We start from the raw sequence: 24,958 nt of genomic DNA, 5'->3' as shown, positions 1-24,958 counted from the left end.
CTTTCTGTTATCATACTACTAAATGCTTCATATTTTAGCACACAAGTTTTATTTACTGCACACTGTTTGATAGGGCACTTTGATGATTTCTTTCAGGGCTGGCAAAGATTTGCATTGTCTTATTCTTCATTAAGCCTGATAGAATACTGCTGTTTGGAATTTCTGTGCATTGATTCCATGCTTTGTTTTTAGCTGTAGGTGAAAACTTGGCTTAAAATTTTTGAATGATAGGAAGCTTGACATTTAATTTCTAAGTGTACAATCATAAACTTGACTTGGTTGGAAAAGACCTCTGAGACCAACTGTCAGCCTAACACCACCATGGTCACTAAACCATGTTCTGAAGTGCCATGTCCATACATCTGTTCAACACCTCCAGGGATGGCAACTCCTCCACCTTCCTGGGTAGTCTGTCCTAATGCCTGACCACTCCTACCAATATTCAAACTAAATCTCCCCTAGCACTACCCTTCACCAGCTTCATTGCCTTTTTCTGGACACACTCTGGCTGTTGTTCCTGGAGCTTCATCTGCAGTATAGTTATATGAAATCTGCTAAACTTTGCATTCATTGCTAACCTGAACTTACCCAATTAATTGTTTTGACAAATAGATGCAGTTATGCTTTTCCTTCTAAAAGGGGGCTGCAGAACTATTGCTGTCTGTGTTATCTTTCTTCATAGATCACTGATTCACAGAATGTTAGGGGCTGGAAGGAACCTCAAAAGATGATCCAGTCCAACCCCTCTGCAAGAGCCAGAGCTCACACTGGATTACATCCAGGTGGGATTTGAATATCTCCAGAGAGGGAGACTCCACAACATCCCTGGGCAATCTGTTCCAGTGTTCTGTCACCCTCACAGTGAAGAGATTTTTCCTCAAGTTTCCATGGAACTTCCTGTGCCTCAACTTCCACCCATTGCTTCTTGTCCTTTCATTGGGCATCATAGAGAAGAGCCTGGCTCCATCTTCCTCACACTCACCTTTTGCATATTTATAAACATTAATAAGGTCATCTCTTAGTCTCCTCTTCTCCAAACTAAAGAGCCTCAGCTCCTTCAGCCTTTCTTCATAAGAAAGATGTTGCACTCTCTTAATCATCCTTGTGACTCTGCTGGACTCTCTCAAGCAATTCTCTGTCCTTGAATTGAGGGGCCCAGAACTGGACACAGCATTCCAGATGTGGCCTCACCAGGGCAGAGTAGAGAGGGAGGAGAACCTCCCTTGAGCTGCTTACCACAGCCCTTCTAATAGACCCCATGATGGCATTGGCCTTCTTGGCCACAAGAGCACACTGCTGACTCATGGTGCAACTTCCAGCCACTAGAACTCCCAAGTCATTCTCCCCTTCACTGCTCTCCAGCAGGTCAGTCTCCAACCTCTACTTAGGTTTGTTTTTTTTCCCAGGTACAAGACTCCACAGTTGCCTTTGATCAATTTCATTTAGTTTTTTCTCTCTGCCAGACTCTCCAGTCTGACTAAGACTTGCTGAATCACAAGTAGATACTTGTGCTCAGTGCAGATGTTGGCCATCTTTGGGAAGAACAATATTGGAGTGCCTTGACTTTCTTTCAGTAAGGCATGTTTTCAGATCTTCAGTCATTCTCCTAGCTCTGTTCTGAATCCTTTCCTAATTTTTCAGGCTTAGTCAGGTGCAAGCACTGCTCAAGTAATTAATTTACTAGCAGCATGCACAAAATAATGGTCAATAGGATACAAAGACCAGACTTAGCCACTTGTACAGTTTGTACTGGGATAGTGTGCCAGCACAGACAACTGAAAGCAGGCTTTCCAGTTTCTGAGCCACTGCTGTGGGGAGCTGGCCATACTTCTTGGTTGAGGCTTTTTTTACTCATTACTAATTAAGTCACCTCCATGATCCTCTGAACCTGGATGAGCTGGCAATAGATTTTGGCTGTAACACCTTCAGTGATGCATGGGCCTTATTTCATCCTTTCCACTCATTGTTTTTTTGAGTGTTTGATGTTTGTAGAAATTAAATCTGTGTCATTGTCATAATGGGCAGTTACATTCAAGCATGTGTGTGTATTATACTTTAATCTCTATATGTTTGTAATTAAAATGCTGCTTACAAATACCACCTATGAGTATATATTTATTATTCAGAACAGGAGCCTACAAAATTGCTGTCATTTAATATGAGGCTGAGATATTATAAAACAACTACTATTTGAACTAAAATGTTGGATAGTTTTTTAAACCTTTATCCCAGATAGCTTTGCAATGTCTGCAGTCTCTGCAGTGCTTTTAAGTGGATTGAATATTTGGTTGGTTGGTTCGTTGTTGTCATACGTTCAGAAGATCATTCTGCTTTCTGGTTTTGTGTCTCTGGTGGTATGTATGTTACTACCAAGCTACAGGAAGAAGGGAGATGTATTGTATCTGGGGAAGTTTGATGGTGTTGCAGGGACTGCTGCTTAAAATCAGTGCAGAAGAACTTGACAAGAAAACTTATGTATCATATTGTTGCTTTCAAGGTAAAAGTGAGCTTATGGCTCTCCGTCGTCATTTTGGTGTCCTAAACATATTGTAATGGTTTAAGCTACCCAAGTGAGGGTGCTAATTTCCTGCAACTGGTTGCATGAGAGTGGAGTCACAGAATGATAGGGGTTGGAAAGGACCTCTGGAGGTCATCCAGTTCAACCTCTGTGGTGGTTTGGGTGTTACCTGCCCCCCCACACTTTAGAAGTCACCCAGACTAGACTCAGCCGGTTCTGGGAGTATAAATGAAGCTATTTATTTACAGCTAGCACAATATACAAGCAGATATTCACAGTATATACAGTTATAGACAGAAATGTACAAAGTAAAAATAATGCAGAAACACAACTCCCCTCCCAGAAACCTGAGTCCCCAGGAGGGGCTCTCAACCACCCCTGCACCTTCCCCCTGCCCCTCTCAACCTTACCCCAGTCCTAAGGAAGAAAAGAGGTTCAGCCAAGATGTTAAGAAGCAAAGGTGAGTGGCAGGTGAGGTTAGGGAGATGCAGCTCAGTCTGAGCCCAGCTAGAAAGTGAAAACAAAATGGTGAGAGTGTTATCTAGTGTTTACCCTTCTTGTTCCCATACCTCTCAGCAAGACTGTGAGGGGAGTAGACATTACTATTGTTTTCGTTTCACAGCCAATTATCTACTTTTTCTCACCAAAACGTTCTACCCTGCTTCAAACTAGCACAACCTCCCTGCCAAAGCAGGACTACCTAGAGCAGGCCACAGAGGAACACATCCAGGTGGGTTCTGAAAGTCTCTGGAGAAGGAGACTCCACATCCTCTCTGGGCAGCCTGCTCCAGGGCTCCATCTGTCTTCACAATGAAGAAGTTTTTCCTCATGTTGAGGTGGAACTTCTTGTGTTCCAGCTTATACCTGTTTTTCCTTGCCCTGTTACTGGGTACTACTGAAAAGTGACTGACAGCTTCAGTGATAATTTCTTGATGCAGGTAGTGGAGGAACCACAAGGAGAGGTGCACTGCTGGACCTTGCATTAACTAATAAAGAGGAACTACTTAAGGACATTAGGGCTGAGAACAGCCTTGGAGACAGTGATCATGACATAGTGGAGTTTAGTATTATACAGGGTAGAAGCAGACCAATAAGTAGAATTACAACCCTGGACTTCTGCAGAGCTAACTTTGTGCTCTTCAGAGGCATGCATGCAGCAATCCTTTGTGCTGGGGTAGGTCTAGGCTGGATGTTAGGAGGAAGTTCTTCACAGAGAGAGTGATTGGCATTGGAATGGGCTGCCCAGGGAGGTGGTGGAGGCACCGTCCCTGGAGGTCTTCAAGAAAAGACTGGATGAGGCACTTAGTGCCATGGTCCAGTTGACTGGCTAGGGCTGGGTGCTAGGTTGGCCTGGATGATCTTGGAGGTCTCTTCCAACCTGGTTGATTCTATGATTCTATGAATCCCATGGGCTAAGGCTCTGAAGGATAAAGGAGCCCAAGAAATATGGTTAATTTTTAAAGGCCACTTCCTCCAAGCCCAAGCCAGGTGTGTTCCCCTGAGTAAAAAATCAGGTAGCTGTGCTAGGAGACCTGCATAGGTGAGCAAGGAGCTCCTGAAGGAAATTTCAGGAAAGAAAGAAACTTGCAATTCATGGAAGAAGGGATTGGTCACGTAGGAAAAACTACAGAGATGTTGTCAGGGCTGTAGACAGACAACAAGGAAGGCCAAAGCCCTCTTGGAACTGAAGCTGGCAAAAGAAGTAAAAGATAAAAAGAAAGGCTTCTTCAAATCTATCAGCAGAAAAAGAAAGAACAGGGAGGGTGTGGGGGCACTACTGAATGAGGAGGCAGCCTGAGAACTGAGGGTGCAGAGAAGGCAGAGCTGCTGAATGCCTTCTTTGCTTCAGTCTTTGCACCTAAAGCTGAAGTCCTCTATGTACTCCAGACCCTGGGTGAAGGAGAGGAAGCCTGGAGGAGGGAATGCTCCCCACTGGTCAGTGCAGGCTGGATTAGGGATAAGTTACACAAATTAAACATTCACAAGTCCCTGGGCCCTGATGAGATGCACCCAAGGGTGCTGAGAGAACTGCATGAGGTTATTGCTCTGCCGCTCTCCATCATCTTTGCCAACTCGTGGCAGACAGGAGAGGTGCCTGAGGGCTGGAGCAGAGCTAATGGCACTGCAGCCTTCAAAAAGGGCAAGAAAGAGGTTCCAGAGAGCTGTAGACCAGGCAGTCTCACCTCCATCCCTGGAGAAATGATGGAGTGGCTCCTGCTGGAGGGCATCTCAAGGCACTTGGAAGAGAAGAAGGTTATCAGGAGCAGTCAGCATGGATTTACCAAGGGGAAGTCCTGCTTGACTAACCTGATAGCATTCTATGATGCCATAACTGAATGGGTTGGTTCAGGGAGAGCAGTGGATGTAGTCTGCCTTGGCCTTAGCAAGGCCTTTGAAACTGTCTCCCATGACATTTTAGTGAGCAAGCTGAGGAAGTGTGGGATGGTAGAGCAGACAGTGAGGTGGGTTAGGAACCGGTTGCAAGACAGAGTTCAAAGAGTGGTAAGCAATGGTGCCAGATCCAGCTGGAGAGAGTGGAGTCCCTCAGGGATCAGTGCTGGGTCTGGTGCTGTTCAACATCTTCATCAGTGACATTGATGAGGGGACAGACAGAGTCTGCTCAGCAGGTTTGCTGATGAAACCCAACTCAGAGGCTTGGCTGAGACAGTTGAAGGTTGTGTGGCCATCCAGGGAGACTGATTGGAGAGCTGGGCAAAAAGGAACCAAATGAGGTTCAACAAGGACAAGTGCAGAGTCCTGCACCTAGGGAGGGATAATAAACTGCAGCAGTACAGGCTGGGAAGTGATCTGCTGGAGAGCAGCCCTGTGGAGAGGGACGTGGGGGTCCTGGTGGGCAAGAAATTATCCATTCAACAGCAATGTGCCCTTGTGGCCAAGAAGGCCAATGGGATCCTGGGGTGTTTTAGGAGGATGTGTCCAGCAGATCAAGGGAGGTTCTGCTCCCCCTCTGCTCTGCCCTGCTGAGATCCCATCTTGAATACTGCCTTCAGTTTTGGGCTCCCCAGTTGAAGAGGGACAGGGATCTGCTGGAGAGGGTCCAGCAGAGGGCTACGAGGATGATGAGGGGACAGGAGGGCATGGCTGATGAGGAGAGGCTGAGGGCCCTGGGGCTGCTTAGTCTGGAGAAGACTGAGAGGGGATTGGATAAATGTTTCTAAGTATCTGAAGGCTGCCAGGAGGGGGGGGGACGACAGGCTCTGCTCACTGCTGCCTGGGACAGGACAAGCAGCAATGGGTGTAAGTTGCAGCACAGGAGGTTCTGCCTCAACACAAGGGGGAACTTCTGTACTGTAAAGGTCACTGGAACAGGCTCCCCAGAGAGGTTGTGAGGTCTCTTTCTTTGGAGGCTTTCGAGGCCTGTTTGGATGTGTTCCTCTGTGTCTTGAGCTAGTTTGTGTAGTCTGGCAGGGGCGATGGACTCAGTGATCTCTTTGAGTCCCTTCTAACCCCTGCCATCCTGTGACACTCACCCCTCAGACAGTTAATAAGATCTCAGCTCAGCCTGTCTTTAGAGTATAAACAGCCCCAGGTCTGTCAGTCTTTCTTCAGAGGAGAGATGTTCAAGTCCCTTCATCACCCTTGTAGCTCTCTGTTGGACTTTCTCCGGTAGATCCATGTTCTCCTTGAACTAGGGAGCCCAAAAGTGGATACAGCATTCCAGGAATAGTGTCACCAGGGCAGAGTAGAGGGGAAGGAGACTCTTCCTAGACCTGCTGGTCACACTTTTCTTGATGCACCCCAGGATGCCATTTCCCTTCTTGGCCACAAGGGCACATTGCTGTCCCATGGAGACCTTACTGTCCACTAGAACTGCAAGATCTTTCTTCTTAGATCAGGAATTTCTTATTTGGACACTTCTATTCACAAATGAAGATCCCATTTTCTTGTTGTATTCAGTTGCAGGTTAATTTAAAACAAATGAGCAGCCTTCTTTTAGTATGTATCTGCTGAAGATTGACTGTCTCATGTGGAGAACACTTTGGCAACTAATCCTGGTTTGGAGTGTAAAGCTAGAAGGTAGCACAGTAACAATCTGTTGTTCATCACTTCTTTACTTGCTGTTTCTGGTGCTGGTCCTCTGATGCCCTCTTTAGCTGACCCATCAGTCTCACAGATGAAGTGTGATTGGCAAAGGATCTCAGACATTTCATCTGTGAGACTGGCACCACCCCATCCCCATATAAAGCTTTACTTTCTCTTGCAGAGTTGTTTTGTTTCCATTGTTGAGCTACCCACCCTTGATTGAATTGATTGAACTTGATTCATATGAGCAAGGCAGTGAAAAAAAGAGGAACATGATTGCACATTTGATCTTACAGACCAAGTACCTGAGATCTTTAAGAACAGTAGTCCACTCTGATAAAACACTGCCTCCTCCATTTGACAGTCCTAATGGCCCTGCTTCTCTATCCTCAGTGGCATGTACTTTCCCTGTGTCCTTAAACAGCATGTACTTAACCAATCTCTGCACACATTTCCCACCATCCCTTCACCACAGGTTGGCAGGGACACAAATTGGTCACACCTTCAGGGCTGCATTTTGAGGATAGATGTGTCATTTTGCAGGCATGGTATACAATATCTGATTATTAATAGGAAATAGTCTATTTTGAGGGAAAGCTTTCATCCTGTGGTACCTTTCATGTACACCTTAGAAGCAAAATCTGAATTCATTGTCAATCAACATCATAGAAGCATGTTCTTGTACCAGTCACTTAGATTTGTGACCCAACAAAGAAGAAATGTGCAAGGAGGGCAGTAGTATAGCCCAGGTTCATCACCATATTTTTAACATGTAATCCCACACATGTTGTTAAAAGTTTGAAGAGTTTGGGAGATATTAGGGTAGAGGTCCTCTAAACAATCAATGAGTCAAATTTAGTTGTATTTCATATCTTAAACAGTTGTAAAAGTTGTGTTTGTTTTTTTTATAATAGAAATGTGGGGGAGTTATCCTTTTTTAACTCATGGCATAATAAGATAGCAGCAAACAAAATAATATGGTGAAAAATAAGACATGTAGGGGGAGTTTTGCTATTGATAGATTTTCTGCAGCAGTCCATCTCAAACACAGAGTCATAGAATCAACCAGGTTGGAAGAGACCTCCAAGATCATCCAGGCCAACCTAGCACCCAGCCTTATGCAGTGAACTAGACCATGGCACTAAGTGCCTCAGCCAGGCTTTGCTTCAACACCTCCAGGGACGGAGACTCCACCACCTCCCTGGGTAGCCCATTCCAATGCCAATCACTCTCTCTGCCAACAACTTCCTCCTAACATCCAGCCTAGACCTGCCCTGCCACAACTTGAGACTGTGTCTCCTTCTTCTGTTGCTGGTTGCCTGGGAGAAGAGACCAACCCCCCCTGGCTACAGTCTCCCTTCAGGGAGTTGTAGACAGCAATGAGCTCTGCCCTGAGCCTCCTCTTCTGCAGGCTGCACACCCCCAGCTCCCTCAGCCTCTCCTCATAGGCTTTGTGTTCCAGGCCCCTCACCAGCTTTGTTGTGCTTCTCTGGACACCTTCCAGCACCTCAACATCTCTCTTGAATTGAGGGGCCCAGAACTGGACACAGCACTCAAGGTGTGGCCTGACCAGTACTGAGTACAGGGGCAGAAGAACCTCCCTTGTCCTGCTGGCCACACTCTTCCTGAGGCAGGCCAGGATGCCATTGGCTCTCTTGACCACCTGGGCACACTGCTGGCTCACCTTCAGCCTACTATGCACCAGTACCCCCAGGTCCCTTTCTGCCTGGCTGCTCTCAGCCACTCAGTCCCCAGCCTGTAGTGCTGCTTGGGGTTGTCATGGCCAAAGTGCAGAACCCTGCACTTGGCCTTGTTCAGTCTCATCCCATTGGCCTCTGCCCACCCATCCAGCCTGTCTAGGTCCCTCTGCAGGGCTCTTCTACCTTCCAGTAGATCAACACCTGCTCCTAGCATAATGATCTGATTTCTCCTGGGAAAGATACAATGATTAATTCTTTGCCTCCATGATATTCCCTGGAATATGCCCTATTAAAGGGAATGATCTCTGGCACTGTGAAGTTACTGGGGTTAACACCTAGACACAGAGCAACCACAACAAAAGGAATTTCCAGTTCTTTGGAGTCAGAAATGTCTCAGAACAGCAGTTCCAAAGAGAAGTTGGAGGAGTGAGTGGAGAAAGCAAAAAGGAGAAGAGGATATAACGCAAGAAGGAGCGAGTGCTGCATTAGAACGTAACTGGAAGGCTAAAGTTGATTTGAGTGAAAGGCATGAATCTGTAGAAGCAATGCCATGCAGAAATAACTTTCTTCTCTGCTCCAAGCAGCTTATTGTTTAAACTTAAATACCAAACCCAGTTTTGTCCTTTCTGACCCAGGAGCAGTGCAGAGTTCCCACAGATGCAGTGGAAGGGAAATAGTGAAGCTTTAACTGATGTGTTTGTTTGAACACCTCAAGCCAACTAAGAATCCTGTCTGTTGTAGAATACCTGTGGCCTTTCTGAATAATGAGATTCCACCAGGGGGTAGCTAACTATTCATCTCCCTGCTTGTGAAGCAAGCTTAGAGAGCACAAACTACTGTTTTCATTAATATTTTTTTGCATTGTGAAGAATTTAGAATTGGTAGACACAACTGAAAAAGAAGAGGAGGAATTAATTGTGGTTTGTTTCAGTTATAAAGCACATTTGCTACTGCATCCAACAAGCAGCTGCATGTAAGTTTGTAGTTTAGACATAAGGCTTGTTCAGAATTTGCTGTGTTAAATGGAAGTGGTTGGCATCTGAAGCTGTTTAACAGATGTGAAACTAAAGAAAAACCCTAAAACATGAGTGTGCTTTCAGAACATGAACCTACTTTCAAGATTTGGGCTCCCCAGTTGAAGAGGGACAGGGATTTGCTGGAGAGGGTCCAGAAGGGGTCTACGAGGATGATGAGGAGAGGCTGAGGGACCTGGGGCTGCTTAGTCTGGAGAAGACTGAGAGGGGATTTGATAAATGTTTCTAAGTAGCTGAAGGCTGCCAGGAGGGGGGGACAGGCTCTGCTCACTGCTCCCTGGGATAGGACAAGGAGCAATGGGTGTAAGATGCAGCACAGGAGGTTCTGCCTCAACTTCTTTACTGTAAGGGTACCAGAGCACTGGAACAGGCTTCCCAGCGAGATTGTGGGGTCTCCTTCTCTGGAGCCTTTGAAGGCCTGTCTGGATGTGTTCCTGTGTGATCTGTGTTAGATAGGATTGTCCTGCTCTGGCAGGGGGGTTGGACTGGATGATCTCCTTGGGTCCCTTCCAACCCCTAACATCCTTTGATCTGTGATTTATTGGTTAATAAACATATAATGCTATGCTTAGTGACATTGAATCTTCACTTGGTTCACTCATTCAGCCATGGAAGATCTAAGTTTAAATTCCTCTTTCTGCCTAAGGATTAATTAAGAATGAGTAGACTCTGCATAGGTTGTATGGTTTGAAATAGCTTTAAATTTATGTAGACTTTTTTTACATGTTGCAGGTTCTTCAGCAAAAGCACTTGTGAGCTTGAAAGGTAAGAAATTAATGCATTAGTTAACTTGTAGCCTGCCTGACTTTCAGGTGCACTTTGTTTCTGTCATTTAAAATGTCAAGAAAATAACACTGAGAATGTTCTTCATTGAAATATGATTGGTTTTATTGTGGATATTTATTACTTCTATAGACTCATGAACTCTGGTGGTTGAAACTACATGTGTGGTGATGTATTTAGACACTGCTCTTCAGGGTGAAATTCCTGAAAGGGTGTTGTTTTTTTTTCCTTCTTGAGTGCTGCCTAGGTGTCAGGTTTGATGAGAAGATTGAGGTAATCTTTGCTCTCTTGAGGGTGAGATAGGTGAAGGATTCTTAGCAAGACTTGTACATATGACAGAATTTACATTAGGAAGGAATTTCACCATCTCTTTGTATTTTCTGTCTGCAAGTCATGGGCTACATCACAAGTCTGTTTCTCACATATGTTCCTTTGAAATTGTCTTAATGGAATTTCCTAGAAGTTTTGAATGCTTATAATCCATCCAAGAATAAAAGTTTCTGTATTTATTACAAGGCTTCTGTTATGCAAGGAAGGAGAAAGACATGGTCTGTTGAATCATAGAATGGCTCGAGTTGGAAGGGGCCTTAAAGACCATCTAGTCCAACCACCTTGCCATGGTAGGGAAAGCTCCCAGTAGAAAAGGTTGCTCAGAGCATCATCCAGCCTGGTATTAAACACTTGCAGGGATGAAGTGTCCACCACTTTTCTGGGTGACCTGTTCCAGTGTTTTACTGCTTTCATAGTAAAGAACTTCTTCCTGATGTCCAATCAAAATCTACCCTGCTCTAGTTTAAAAACACTGCCCTTATAAAAAGTCCATTTCCAGCTTTCCTGTAGTCCCCCTCAGGTATTAAAAGGCTGCTCTAAGGTCTCCCCAGAGCCTTCTCTTCTCCAAGCTGAACAGACCTGACTTACTCAGCCTGTCCTTGTAGGAAGAGAAGACTTAGAGGGGATTTGATAAAAGTTTCTAAGTATCTGAAGGCTGCCAGGAGAGGGGGGGGACAGGCTCTGCTCACTGCTCCTTGGGATAGGACAAGGAGCAATGGGTGTAAGTTGCAGCACAGGAGGTTCTGCCTCAACACAAGGGGGAACTTCTTTACTGTAAGGGTCCCAGAGCACTGGAACAGGCTCCCCAGAGAGGTTGTGGAGTGTCCTTCTCTGGAGCCTTTGAAGGCCTGTCTGGATGTGTTCCTGTGTGATCTGTGTTAGATAGGATTGTCCTGCTCTGGCAGGGGGTTTGGACTGAATGATCTCCTTGGGTCCCTTCCAACCCCTAACATCCTGTGAGCCTGTGATTAGTTACAACACAGAGCTTTGTTTTAATAAAACTTTATTTACTTGTTGGTGTGGACGCACTTCATCTTTTAGAACCAGGAGAAGACCAGGTCTTGTAAAACTTTGCCTTCTCCAGGCCTCAATGAAAGCCACAAAATCAACTATCTAGAGGCATGTCAACCTGGCAATGGAAGTAACCAGTAAAGGAGATTTCTCTCCTTCATGTTGTCAAAAGTATAAAAGATTTTGGTCATGTTTCTCATAGTTCAGCAATTCTCTTCCAATTGTATTTTAATTACAGTTCAGAACACTGTAATAAAACTATTAACACATAATATCTATTTGTAGTTAAATCCTAAGAATATGTTGCAGGTAACCAAAATATATTAGTAGTTGATGATGTTATAGATGCTTTTGGATAGTACTGATGTTCAAACATCCATATATTTTAATGAAATTATTTCTTCACCACAGAGGGAAGTTTATCCAGTTCATGGAATGAGAAGTATAATTCTCTGCAGAAAACACCTGTGTGGAAAAGCAAGAATGCTGGTTCTGCAGCAGAAATGGTAAGCAGCTATCAAAAGACAACTTTGGTGCCTGGTAAAATATCACCAAGTGAATCAAATGCTGCACTTCACCAAGTGAATCAAGTGCTGCACTTTGGCCACAACAACCCCATGCAGAGATACAGGCTGGGGTCGGAGTGGCTGGAGAGCAGCCAGACAGAGAGGGATCTGGGGGTACTGATTGATACCCGCCTGAACATGAGCCAGCAGTGTGCCCAGGTGGCCAAGAGGGCCAGTGGCATCCTGGCCTGCATCAGGAATGGTGTGGTCAGCAGGAGCAGGGAGGTCATTCTGCCCCTGTACTCTGCACTGGTCAGACCACACCTCGAGTACTGCGTTCAGTTCTGGGCCCCCCAGTTTAGGAGGGACATCGAAATGCTTGAGCGTGTCCAGAGAAGGGCGACGAGGCTGGGGAGAGGCCTTGAGCACAGCCCTACGAGGAGAGGCTGAGGGAGCTGGGGTTGTTTAGCCTGGAGAAGAGGAGGCTCAGGGGTGACCTTATTGCTGTCTACAACTACCTGAAGGGTGGTTGTGGCCAGGAGGAGGTTGCTCTCTTCTCTCAGGTGGCCAGCTCCAGAACAAGGGGACACAGCCTCAGGCTGCGCCAGGGGAAATTTCGGCTCGAGGTGAGGAGAAAGTTCTTCACTGAGAGAGTCATTGGGCACTGGAATGGGCTGCCTGGGGAGGTGGTGGAGTCGTCGTCCCTGGGGCAGTTCAAGGCAAGGTTGGATGTGGCACTTGGTGCCATGGTCTAGCCTTGGGCACTGTGGTAAAGGGTTGGACTTGATGATCTGTGAGGTCTCTTCCAACCTTGGTGATACTGTGATACTGTGTGATACTGTGAAATGTGGGGATCAGAAATTTTGGGTGAAATTTATACTTTTCCAAATACTAAAACTATGTCCTTCACAAGCAGTCCACACCACTGGAATAGATGAACACCATTTTATAAACTAATAATGCACTTAAGTTGCTGAACTTCACAGTATCACAGTATTATCAGGGTTGGAAGAGACCTCACAGATCATCAAGTCCAACCCTTTACCACAGAGCTCAAGGCCAGACCATGGCACCAAGTGCCACGTCCAGTCCTGCCTTGAACAGCTCCAGGGACGGCGACTCCACCACCTCCCCGGGCAGCCCATTCCAGTGTCCAATGACTCTCTCAGGGAAGAACTTTCTCCTCACCTCCAGCCTAAATTTCCCCTGCACAGCCTGAGGCTGTGTCCTGTTGTTGTGGTGCTGGCCACCTGAGAGAAGAGAGCAACCTCCTCCTGGCCACAACCACCCCTCAGGTAGTTGTAGACAGCAATAAGGTCCCCCCTGAGCCTCCTCTTCTCCAGGCTAACCAATCCCAGCTCCCTCAGCCTCTCCTTGTAGGGCTGTGCTCAAGGCCGCTCCCCAGCCTCGTTGCCCTTCTCTGGACACGCTCAAGCATCTCAATGTCCCTCCTAAACTGGGGGGCCCAGAACTGAACACAGGACTCAAGGTGTGGTCTAAGCAGTGCAGAGTACAGGGGCAGAATGACCTCCCTGCTCCTGCTGGCCACACCATTCCTGATGCAAGCCAGGATGCCATTGGCTCTCTTGGCCACCTGGGCACACTGCTGGCTCATGTTCAGGCAGGTATCAATCAGTACCCCCAGATCCCTCTCTGATAGCTCATAATCACCATCTCTCTTTTGTAAAGCTGGTTCTGTGTGAAATGTTTGTTTCTGATCACCCATTTGGTTTAGCTCATGAAATCTCACTTGTAGCTATGGCTGAGAATTGATGCACAAGGCAAAGGGAGGGGAGAGTGTCATAATGCATTGCTGTATCCTCTGAGAGGCTGGCTTTAATAAAAATAAAGGGACATCAGTGATATGCCATGTGGTGTTCTTAGAGGCCTCTCAGGAGATCTTATATTAAAGAACAACCTAAGGGTGGAGAAATCAACAATAATGAGCCTGCAGCCACCAAAGGCACGTCTAATGTTTGGGTGGGTGTTTTCTTTCCTTACTCTATCACATTTCAAGCTTTCCTTTGCTATTCTCAATCTCCTCTCTTACCAAACTAGTGATTTTTGGTTTTGTGACCAGCTGTACTGCACCCAATGCGTTGTTTGTCTACATCTGTAATGCTCCATGCTCTCTTTACTACGCTCTGGAGGGTACATAAAGTACCATATCAGTTGCTGGGCAGATCTTTCTCTCATACTCTCCAGATGCTGCCAGCTTTTACAGCAATTGTGACCAACTTGCCATCTATGGTTTGGGCGTTTTTTTTTTACTCTAATCATTATTTTTCCATAAACTTTTTGTTTCTTGGAAGGGAGACACTGTGTTTGAACAATACTGCATTTGCCTACTCTGCACAGAAACAAAATATCCTAGCAGAACCCAGCAGTGTGACTAACATCTGTCCTATGCAGCTTGTTCTGTGACTTCCCTGTAGAGAGAAACTTCTATTTCATACAAACATAAAATCACAGAATGTTAGGGGTTGAAATCCAATCCTCCTATCAATGCAGGCCACACAGGAATGCATCCAGGTGGCTTTTTAAAACCTCTGGAGAAGGAGACTGCACATCTTCTCTGGGCAGCCTGCTCCCAGGCTCTGGCACCCTCACAGTAAAGAAGTTTCTCCTCATGTTGAGGTGGAACTTCTGTGTTCCAGCTTAATGCCTGGTCTTCCTTGTCCTGTTACTGGGCACCACCAAAAAGAGACTGACCCCTTCATCTTGACACTCACCCCTCAGACATTTGTAAACATTGATAACATCTTCTCTCATCTTTCTCTTCTCCAAACCATACAGCCCCTGGTCTCTCAGCCTTTCTTCAAAGGAGAGATGTTCAAGTCTCTTGATCATCCTTATAGCTCTCCATTGGACTCTCTCCAGTAGAATCTTTGCTCTCTTGAGTTAGCAAGCCCAAAACTGGACACAGTATTGCAGGTGTGGTCTCACCAGGGCAACATAGAGGGGAAGGAGAACCTCCCTAGACCTGCTGGGCACACTTTTCTTGATGCACCCCAGGATGCCATTTGCCTTCATGATCACAAGGGCACATTGCTCTCCTGTGGATAACTTATTGTCCACTGTGACTTCAAGGTGTTTCTCAATTTCATAGAATCATGGAATGCTTTGAATTGGAAGCCACCTTTAAAGGTCATCTAGTCCACTCCCCAGCAATGAGCAGGAATATCTTCAAGTAGATCAGGAATTTATTTTGGTAGGATTCACACAGTTGTATATGCACATGTTGCCATGTGTTTATGCTAGAGAGCATAAGGTCTACAAAGTGCAGTTCCAGTTAGTGACCAGAACTTTGTGATGGCCCTTATTTCCTTCAGGAATTCGTGTCACAGTTTTAAACTCTTCCCAGGGTTGCTTATCTTTAATTTAGGAAAGACATTGAGATGCTTGAGCGTGTCCAGAGAAGGGCGACAAGGCTGGGGAGAGGCCTTGAGCACAGCCCTACGAGGAGAGGCTGAGGGAGCTGGGATTGGTTAGCCTGGAGAAGAGGAGGCTCAGGGCAGACCTTATTGCTGTCTACAACTACCTGAAGGGAGGTTGTGGCCAGGAGGAGGTTGCTCTCTTCTCTCAGGTGGCCAGCACCAGAACAAGAGGACACAGCCTCAGGCTGTGCCAGGGGAGATTTAGGCTGGAGGTGAGGAGAAAGTTCTTCCCTGAGAGAGTCATTGGCCACTGGAATGGGCTGCCCGGGGAGGTGGTGGAGTCGCCGTCCCTGGAGCTGTTCAAGGCAGGACTGGACGTGGCACTTGGTGCCATGGTCTGGCCTTGAGCTCTGTGGTAAATGGTTGGACTTGATGATCTATGAAGTCTCTTCCAACCTTGGTGATACTGTGATCTTGTCCCAGAAACAGGCCTTGCTAGTAGTGGAGAAAGGCATTGGTGCTGAAGGACCAAAGTCACTCTCTGTAACAGTTGTACAAAACATTGTCAGTCTTTAGGTATGCTTTGTTAGTCTTTAAGGATGCTGGCTGTAGGTTTTCAACATCAAAGGCAGATCAATATTGTGTAGAAAGCTGGGAGAGACATCAGAGGATAAGCTGATGTGTTAGTGGAAGCCCACGTTGCTGAGATGTGATGGAGTCTTCTGTACTACTGTCTTCTGAGTTTGTTGAACACAAAACTTTTGTTGGTTGCTTTAGCATTTGTGTTCCTGTGTTGGCACCTGCTTTTCACAGAATTGGTGTCGTGGAAAAACCTGCTTTGAAAAGACCTCAAAGATCATTCAGTCCAACCCTCAACCCAGTCCTGAAGGGTCAGCTTTAAACCATGTCCCTAAAGGCCAGGTTTGCATGCTGCTTAAACATCTCTGTGGCTCCACCACTGCTTTGAGCAGATCATTCCAACGTTGGAGAACCCTTTCAGTGAAGAAATATTTCCTAACATCCAGTCTGAACTTCCCCTAGCACAGTTTAAAACTGGTCCTGTTGCTTGACCCTAAGGAGAAGAAGCTGCCCTCACCTCACTCCAACCTCCTTTCCGGTAGTGTAGAGAGCAATGAGGTCTCCCTTCAGCCTTCTCTTCTCCAGACCAAACAACCTCAGCTTCCTCAGATGCTCCTCATAGGCCATGTGATCCAGGCCCTTCATGAGCCTTGTTGCCATTTCTAGGCATGCTCCAGTACCTCAATGTCCCTCTTCTAGTGAGGGGCTCACAACTGAAGACAGTACTTGAGACATGGCCTCACCAGTGCTGACTATGGGAGGATGATCATCTGTCTCCCTGTTCCTGCCAGCCACCATGTTTGTAATCCAAGCTAGGATGCCATTTGCTTTCTCAGTCACCTGGAGACTTTCATCTGGTACAGTTACATAAAATCAAGAACTATATAAACATTTGTGAGAAAAATCCTGTTCTGGAACCAGCATCACAAGTGTCAAGACTGAAATATAATTGCAACTATTCAATAGGAACCTGTCTCTTCATCCTGTGGGCAGAGTGCTGTGATTCAAGAGAGTTCTGTGATTTATAAGAGTTTCTTTTGTTGGAACAGGGTTGTGGATTTGTTTTCTTGTTCAAAAGTTAGCACAGTTCTGAGCTTTTTGTTTTTAGGGTCATGGTTTGTGAAGGAAGGCAGATGTGAAAGACATTGTAATTGAAATGCAAGATTGTTCTTAATGTTCAGTGAATTGGAAGCTGAAGAAAAGAACTTGATGTATCTAGGTGAAGAGACAAAAAAGACATCCATAACAATTAATTTGCCAGGCTAATTACTATGTTAATGTGATGAAGGCACCATTTAGTTACCTGGCCTATAAATAGTTACTCTGTTCAGTCAGTCTCTCTTTCCTGGTTTGGAACATCTACAAGGCATGGGCATTTTTTTCTCAGGGGTGACCTCTTTGCTGTCTACAACTACCGGAAGGGAGGTTGTAGCCAGGTGGGGGTTGTGCTCTTCTGCCAGGCAACCAGCAATAGAACAAGGGGACACAGTCTCAAGTTGTGGTTGGGGAGGTCTAGGCTGGATGTTAGGAGGAAGTTGTTGTCAGAGAGAGTGATTGGCATTGGAATGGGCTGCCCAGGGAGGTGGTGGAGGCACCATCCCTGGAGATGTTGAAGCAAAGCCTGTCTGAGGCACTTAGTGCCATGGTCTGGTTGACTGGCTAGGGCTGGCTGCTAGGTTGGCCTGGATGATCTTGGAGGTCTCTTCCAACCTGCTTGATTCTGTGATGCTATGTGTTGAATGAAATGTCTATCTCAGGGCACTACTAATGTTACTTATATTTTATAGCTACACAAGAATATCTGTGTAATTTAAGGTGAGAAAGGCATATTTCCATGGAAAAGCTCCAGCTGTTCTGTAGGCATGTGACTTTTTTTTTGCTGCCCCAAATTAATTTAATGGAGACTATTTTTCTTCATGCAGATATTTTAATCAGTCTCAAACTTATTAAATATCTTAAGTGTAAATGCTTATTAGTGGAGTTTTACTTTACTTTATAACAGTTATTAGGGGCTTTTCTTTGTTTTTGGTGTCATAGAATCATAGAATCAACCAGGTTGGAAGAGACCTCCAAGTTCATCCAGTCCAACCTATCCCCCAGCCCTATCCAGTCAACTACACCATGGCACCAAGTGCCTCATCCAGTCTCTTCTTGAAGACCTCCAGGGACGGTGCCTCCACCACCTCACATTGTGTGTGTGTGTCCTTCACGTTGTGAGTGTAGTGGATTTCCTCGTCCTATCAATTTGGATTATGTTTGTCATCTGTACTGAAAGTAGGGTCTGTGTTTGTTCTGCCTTTGCTCACCACCTTTGTAAGTAGTTTGAAGTACAAGGAATGCCACAGGGTTCAATCTTGGAATTCTGCAAAGGAGACACATTTCAGCTATGACTGGCTGCTGTGCTGGGCCACAAAGTCTTCCTGGAAGGAAAAGCTGCTTGCTCTCAGCACTAGTAGCACTCCTAGGTTACTCTTTTATCTTCAAGTCTTTTGTCACAGGGTGAAATATTGAGGAATGACTAAATGGGAGTATTTTTATCACAATGAGTATTTGTGCTGTGGTTTCTTGTTTTCAATCAGCCTTCTGATTCTCTTTGAGCTATAACGTGTTAGCACACAAGTAAATTTTAGTTAGCATAAATTATACATTCTTTCTTTGGTATTGTCACCTCATTTATTCAATGATAAGTTTCTTCAGGCTTAGCATTTTGCTGTGGAGGCCTTGTCAACAAATTAAAGAAAATAACAAACCCACAACACTTTGTTAGACTCCTAAGAAACCCCTGAAGGGAAAAAGAAAAGGTGCCTAGCTAGTGTTTTTACTGAGAACACACCAAAACAAATACACTGAATAAACTCCTTTTGACACAAAATTCAGAACAAACTGTTTAACAGATGTGCTTATAACCAAAGCAAGGACTATTTTAAGCTTAGATACACAAGTGTTTAGACACCTAACTCCTCTGGAAACAAGTAGGAGCTGGGCTCTAAATACTTCTGTGGAACTGGGCCAGCAGTATAGTAATGGGTTATAGTTAGCATTGGAAAGCCTGGAATCTTCAATTCCTCCTTCTCTTCCCTCAACCCTTAGATCTCCAACTGCTAGGAGGCACTGTTTATCCTGTACCATGTGCAAGAGAAAAGGCATTTCTCTCACTATGGCTTCTGTGCATGAAGAGAAGAATCAGATTTTCATTTTTTCTTGTAACTCATTCTTAATTTTGATACCTGCAGCCCTTCAGAAATTCAAAGCGGAGTCGACTCTTCTGTGAAGAAGATGACAGGCAAATAAACACCAGGTCACCCAAAAGAAACCAGAAGGCTGCGATGGTTCCACAGGTACCTACATGTATGCAGATGTTTTCACCCCAAAGGAGAACAAGCCTGTCTGTATGAGAAGTGGAGAATTAGAATTGCATTGTCAATTTATGAATGTTTTTGTGAGGAAAGCGGTTGCTAGGAGGAAGCTACAATTAAAAGAGATTGCTGTTTCTCTTCACAACTGGGTTCCTCAGTTTGTCATGGGAGAACTGGTTCTTTTTGATCCTGGACATAAACATATAGACCTAGAAAACATTCCAGACTAATTGCCCATCTATTTTTCTGACTAATTAGTCAGTAGTCTCCATAAATTGTTCAGCTTCAATTCAAAACTGGGTTTCTTGCACTGACTACATCATTTAGAGGGCTGATACAGAATTTAATGTATTCCAAGAGTTAGGAACTTGCTCTAGATTTCTAGCCAGGATGTATTCATGGCCATCTATACCTTCTTGATCCTGTAAGGAGAATGCCTTCTGATTCAAACAGTTTGGGGTTTTGTCTTGGGTTCAAATGCAAGTTCCCAGAGACTCTTATAAATTTGGTAGACCCAATGACAATTTATAGAATTTATAGAGTTTATAGAGTGCCCTCCCCTCCTCCCCCTCCTTTTCCCCAAAAGACAGGGAGAGAGATAAAGGTAGGGACACCCCCAATAAATCAATCTCACTCGATTTGGAAGTAAAAAAAGGAAAAGTTTAACAATAACTTAGAAAAAGGGATTGGAGGTAGGGGAGTTTACAAAGGATAAGGAAGGGAAAACAGCAAAATACAAAACAGGGATGGATACAACCCGAGTAGTGTGATGGTGTCTCTGCCTCGTGGCTGGTATGCAGTATCAGTGTGTGTGTGATCATGAACGCAGGTAAAGGAGAAAAAGGGAAAAGAGAGAAAGAGACAGGAGAACTCCTGTCTTTTATACCACAGGAAGTGGGGGGAGTAGGCTAACCATCACCTGGAGTGTGGCCCACCCCTGAGGAGGGGCCAAGACCCCCAGGGTCAGGTTCAGGGTCACTCCCCCAGGAGTGTTAACCCTATACAGGTTTTTGCTTCTCTGCTTGACATGGTGTGAAAGAACAGCTCAAATTTCTCTCAGCCTCTATTTCCTGTGGTAGGGCAGCATCTCTTAGTCTTAAAGAATTGGTTTTGTAGCACCTTTGTCATTCAGGTCACATCTCTGTACCATCATCTTATAAGCCTGATTTTGCCACACTGAAAAAAGTACTATTTAAAAGCAGCTCTTCCTTGCCTTCTGGCTTCTACTGTGCAGTGTCAAATGGGGAAGACCTAGCATTTGCCATTTTGATGGGGCCATTTTGTCAAACAAAGAGACTGTGACATTTCTCTCTATTCATTACCATGGTTCCTTAACGGTAGAAAGGCCTGGGCAATGTTCTAAGCCTGGTTGTTTTTTACCTAATTGCTTGGTTCAGGAGGTCTAATGATTGCTAAACAGGGAGTGCAGCTGCTATAGGTCACAGACCTTGCTGTTCTGCTAGACTTTGTTGCCTGGACTTCCAGTGGGAGAAAGGGGACCTATGTCTGGAAGGTAGTGGTTAAATACAGCCAAACCCAGTGACTTTATGCTTTATCCTATTACTACTGAAAGAGCATTTGAGGAAGGATAACAACTGATTATAGCATGGGGAGCTAGTTTAATTAATTTTCTCAGAAAAGCTGCTATTTTTGTAAGTATTTTTTTCTTTCTGTCAGTGAAGACAGACATCCCTGGAACAAAATTCAGGAATTCTTTTTCTAAGGTCGTGTTTAAATTCACAGAATGGCAGGGGCAGAAGATTGCAGGTGATCACAGAAGATCATCTAGTCCACCCCCCCCACCAGAGCAGGATCATCTATACCAGATCACTCTAATTCAAGTCTACAGTACATCCATCCAATTTATAAAACAGCTTTCAAATACACTTTGTAACTTGATTGCTTATGTCCATAGTAGTTGCAGTTTTCTGCTTTAAAGCACATTCTTCTGCTAACTTCCTCCTCAGTTTAAGAAGAGCTAGGAAGAGTAGAAGCATCAGTGCAAATGAGGCAGCTGGCATTGCTGGCATCTGAGATGCTATACTCCTTTGAGACAACGTTCAGTTTGAAGGCCATGTGTACTTTAATGCCATGTTATTGTAGTTTCAGTGTTGGAAAATGTTTCTATTAGAAGAATTTTGTATACAGATGATTTGTTGTATCAATGCTGCTAAAGTCTGCCATCTGTTGTGTTTGATTGCATTGCTGATAGAACGTAGTAAGGGTTACTATAACTCTGCAACAAGACAAGTTGTCAGGAAACAGCACATGCAGTTAAAATCTTAACATTATTAATGTGCAAACTTCTATCAAGAAGATCTAGTTCAATTATTTGAATGTTGAAAAATGTTAGATTTGTCTTTAACTGTTTCCTTTATTTTACTACCTAGAAATTCAATTCAACAATGTCAACCCCGGACAAGAAAGTGTCACAGAAGATTGGTTTACGACTTCGAAACCTTCTCAAACTTCCCAAAGCTCACAAGTGGTGTATATATGAATGGTTCTATTCAAATATAGATAAGTATGTTTCATTTACAAAACTTTACTCTTTTTAGTCTAGAAATAAGTTACTTTCCATGTATTGGTTATCAACTTGAAAGTTTATTCTTAAAATACTAATGATTGAAAAATTATTTCCTTGTTCTGTGAGTTTGGTTTATTTTTCTCTGCTTTTGTTTTTGGTAATGAACAACCTACTTGGTAGTCTTCTATAGAAAGCCTTCCTTCATGGAAATTTTATCACCTCTTCCTCTACCAGCTACAAGATTTTATTCATGATGTTTTTTAGCAACTTAAGCATCAGAACACTCAACCTTTTGTGAACCATTGAGATCAGTGTTGCACATGGAGGATGGAAGGAGACTGCTGCTTCCCTACAAGGTGTAAATGCTAATTTCTTCCCCATCATTCTGTTTTAACTATAATCATTAGCAGAGGTCCAGGTTGTGACTCTTCAGCTGTTGTCACAGTTATCTATGAGTATCCTTTTTGAATTTCCTAATCTACCTCCTAGACTGTTGCTACAGTTTGTGCCTCAGTCTTTGGCACAGTTCACAGTATCACAGTATCATCAGGGTTGGGAGAGACCTCACAGATCATCAAGTCCAACCCTTTACCACAGAGCTCAAGGCCAGACCATGGCACCAAGTGCCACGTCCAATCCTGCCTTGAACAGCCCCAGGGACGGCGACTCCACCACCTCCCCAGGCAGCCCATTCCAGTGTCCAATGACTCTCTCAGGGAAGAACTTTCTCCTCACCTCCAGCCTAAATTTCCCCTGGTGCAGCCTGAGGCTGTGTCCTCTTGTTCTGGTGCTGGCCACCTGAGAGAAGAGAGCAACCTCCTCCTGGCCACAGTCACCCCTCAGGTAGCTGTAGACAGCAATAAGGTCTGCCCTGAGCCTCCTCTTCTCCAGGCTAACCAATCCCAGCTCCCTCAGCCTCTCCTCGTAGGGCTGTGCTCAAGGCCTCTCCCCAGCCTCGTCGCCCTTCTCTGGACACGCTCAAGCATCTCAATGTCCCTCCTAAACTGAGGGGCCCAGAACCCCAGTTATGTTCTCATAACATGACTGGCAAGGTGGTGTGAGTTGTTTAAAGGAACCATTTTCATTTAGTCCCTAATCATGGGAAAACTAAAAATTCTGAAATGTAAAAATCATTATTGATGGATGAAGTCTAGTGACAGGACTTAGGGGGAATGGTTTTAAGTTGAGGAAGAGTGGATTTAAGCTGCATCTTAGGAGAAAGTTCTTCAGTATGAGGGTGGTGAAACTCTGGAATAAGCTGCCCAGAGAGGCTGTGGATGCTCCCTCCCTGTAGGTGTTTATGGCCATATTGGTTGATGTCTTGAGCAACCAAGTCTAGTTTAGAGGTATCCCTGCCCATGGCAAGGGAGGGTTGGAGTAGATGATCTTTAAGGTCCTTTCCAACCTAAACCATTCTGTGATTATGAATCTTAAAAATCTACACTCCTTGACTAATAGATGAAACACTGGTATCTAATTTTCCAAAGAACAGCTTCAGAGTGAATGGCTTCAAGAATTTATTTGTAACAAGATAATTACTGTTTTTTCCTTCCTATTGTACTCAAGAATGCTGCTGCTGGTTTTCTTAGCTGAGAAGGCAGTCATAGCAACAGAAAAAAACACATTAGGATATTTTCATCACAAATAGAAAAATTACATGTCCATTTTAGTTAGTTTTAAAGTCATTGTCTGTAAGTTTTCATTCCTTTTGAAAGATGGGAGTTATATGTTGGTTGCTGGGGGGCTGGTGTGTTGGTTTGGGGTTTACAGGTTGGTTGATGGGGGGTTTACAGGTTGGTTGATGGGGGGTTTACAGGTTGGTTGATGGGGGGTTTACAGGTTGGTTGATGGGGGGTTTACAGGTTGGTTGATGGGGGGTTTACTATGTTGGTTGGTTTTGGGGTTTAACATGTTGGTTGATGGGGGGTTAACATGTTGGTTGATGGGGGGTTAACATGTTGGTTGATGGGGGGTTAACATGTTTGGTTGATGGGGGGTTAACATGTTGGTTGATGGGGGGTTTACATGTTGGTTGATGGGGGGTTTACATGTTGGTTGATGGGGGGTTTACATGTTGGTTGATGGGGGGTTTACATGTTGGTTGATGGGGGGTTTACATGTTGGTTGATGGGGGGTTTACATGTTGGTTGATGGGGGGTTTACATGTTGGTTGATGGGGGGTTTACATGTTGGTTGATGGGGGGTTTACATGTTGGTTGATGGGGGGTTTACATGTTGGTTGATGGGGGGTTTACATGTTGGTTGATGGGGGGTTTACATGTTGGTTGATGGGGGGTTTACATGTTGGTTGATGGGGGGTTTACATGTTGGTTGATGGGGGGTTTACATGTTGGTTGATGGGGGGTTTACATGTTGGTTGATGGGGGGTTTACATGTTGGTTGATGGGGGGTTTACATGTTGGTTGATGGGGGGTTTACATGTTGGTTGGTTTGGGGGGTTTACATGTTGGTTGATGGGGGGTTTACATGTTGGTTGATGGGAGGTTTAATATGTTGATTGGTTTTGGGGTTTATATGTTGGTTGATGGGGGGTTTATATGTTGGTTGGTTTGGGGTTTGCTTTTGTTTTGTCTTTTTTTTCCACACAAGGGGAAAAAAGTCCCTCCAAACAAAAAACCCAAACCAAACAAAACTCAAAACCAAACCTAAAACCCCCCAACAAACCACCAAACTAACAAACCCCATTTTTAAAAAGCCAAGAAAAATAAAACAAACAGAACAAAACTCAAGAACCTAAACCCTACTTATTCCTAGTAGTAATTTTAGTATGTGACATTTATGAGTTTGTTTTTTCCAATGCTCCAAGAACTTTTTCTCAATTTAAATTTTAGTCTATGGATAAACTTCCAAGTTTAGCAGTTTATTCTGAAAATCTCTTTGGTAGTTATCAATATATGCTTGCAGTGCTGTTGCAGAGGGGAAATTAATTGATGGGAGATGATTTTTTTTTCCAAACTTAATATTGTTTATGAGTTTTGCTATTCAGAACTCTCACCACCCCTGACCACTGATTTCAATAAGGTTTCAGTTCTTACACGGTCGTGGAAACATTCTGTGGATAATATTTAGATCTAGTAATAACCAGCAAAATACATGAACAGTAATTGAACTGGAAGAGAAGGTTCCCGTGGTCAATATGCTGCTTGGCCACTAGATGGATGCAAGGGAGCTC

At 44.6% G+C, this 24,958-nt stretch overlaps 1 protein-coding gene across 4 annotated transcripts in view; it reads left to right on the top strand.

The window, feature by feature from the left end:
- Nucleotides 1–24,958, top strand: part of LIN9 (lin-9 DREAM MuvB core complex component) — a 76,420-nt gene that overhangs the window by 7,046 nt on the left and 44,416 nt on the right. For 3 of the 4 annotated variants that reach the window (XM_064164608.1, XM_064164611.1, XM_064164610.1), the window contains exons 2-5: nt 10,029–10,061; nt 11,832–11,926; nt 19,116–19,220; nt 21,629–21,762. In XM_064164608.1, coding sequence (XP_064020678.1) covers nt 10,029–10,061; nt 11,832–11,926; nt 19,116–19,220; nt 21,629–21,762 — 367 coding nt within the window. Of the gene's footprint in view, nt 1–6,505; nt 6,557–10,028; nt 10,062–11,831; nt 11,927–19,115; nt 19,221–21,628; nt 21,763–24,958 lie in introns of those variants that run through there. The other variant, XM_064164609.1, reaches the window with a different exon arrangement.

The sequence above is a fragment of the Pogoniulus pusillus genome, chromosome 25, assembly GCF_015220805.1.
Source record: "Pogoniulus pusillus isolate bPogPus1 chromosome 25, bPogPus1.pri, whole genome shotgun sequence".
Classification (NCBI taxonomy): Eukaryota; Metazoa; Chordata; class Aves; order Piciformes; family Lybiidae; genus Pogoniulus; species Pogoniulus pusillus.
Note: the sequence above shows the minus strand (reverse complement) of the source record. Positions and strands in the feature narration are given on the sequence as shown.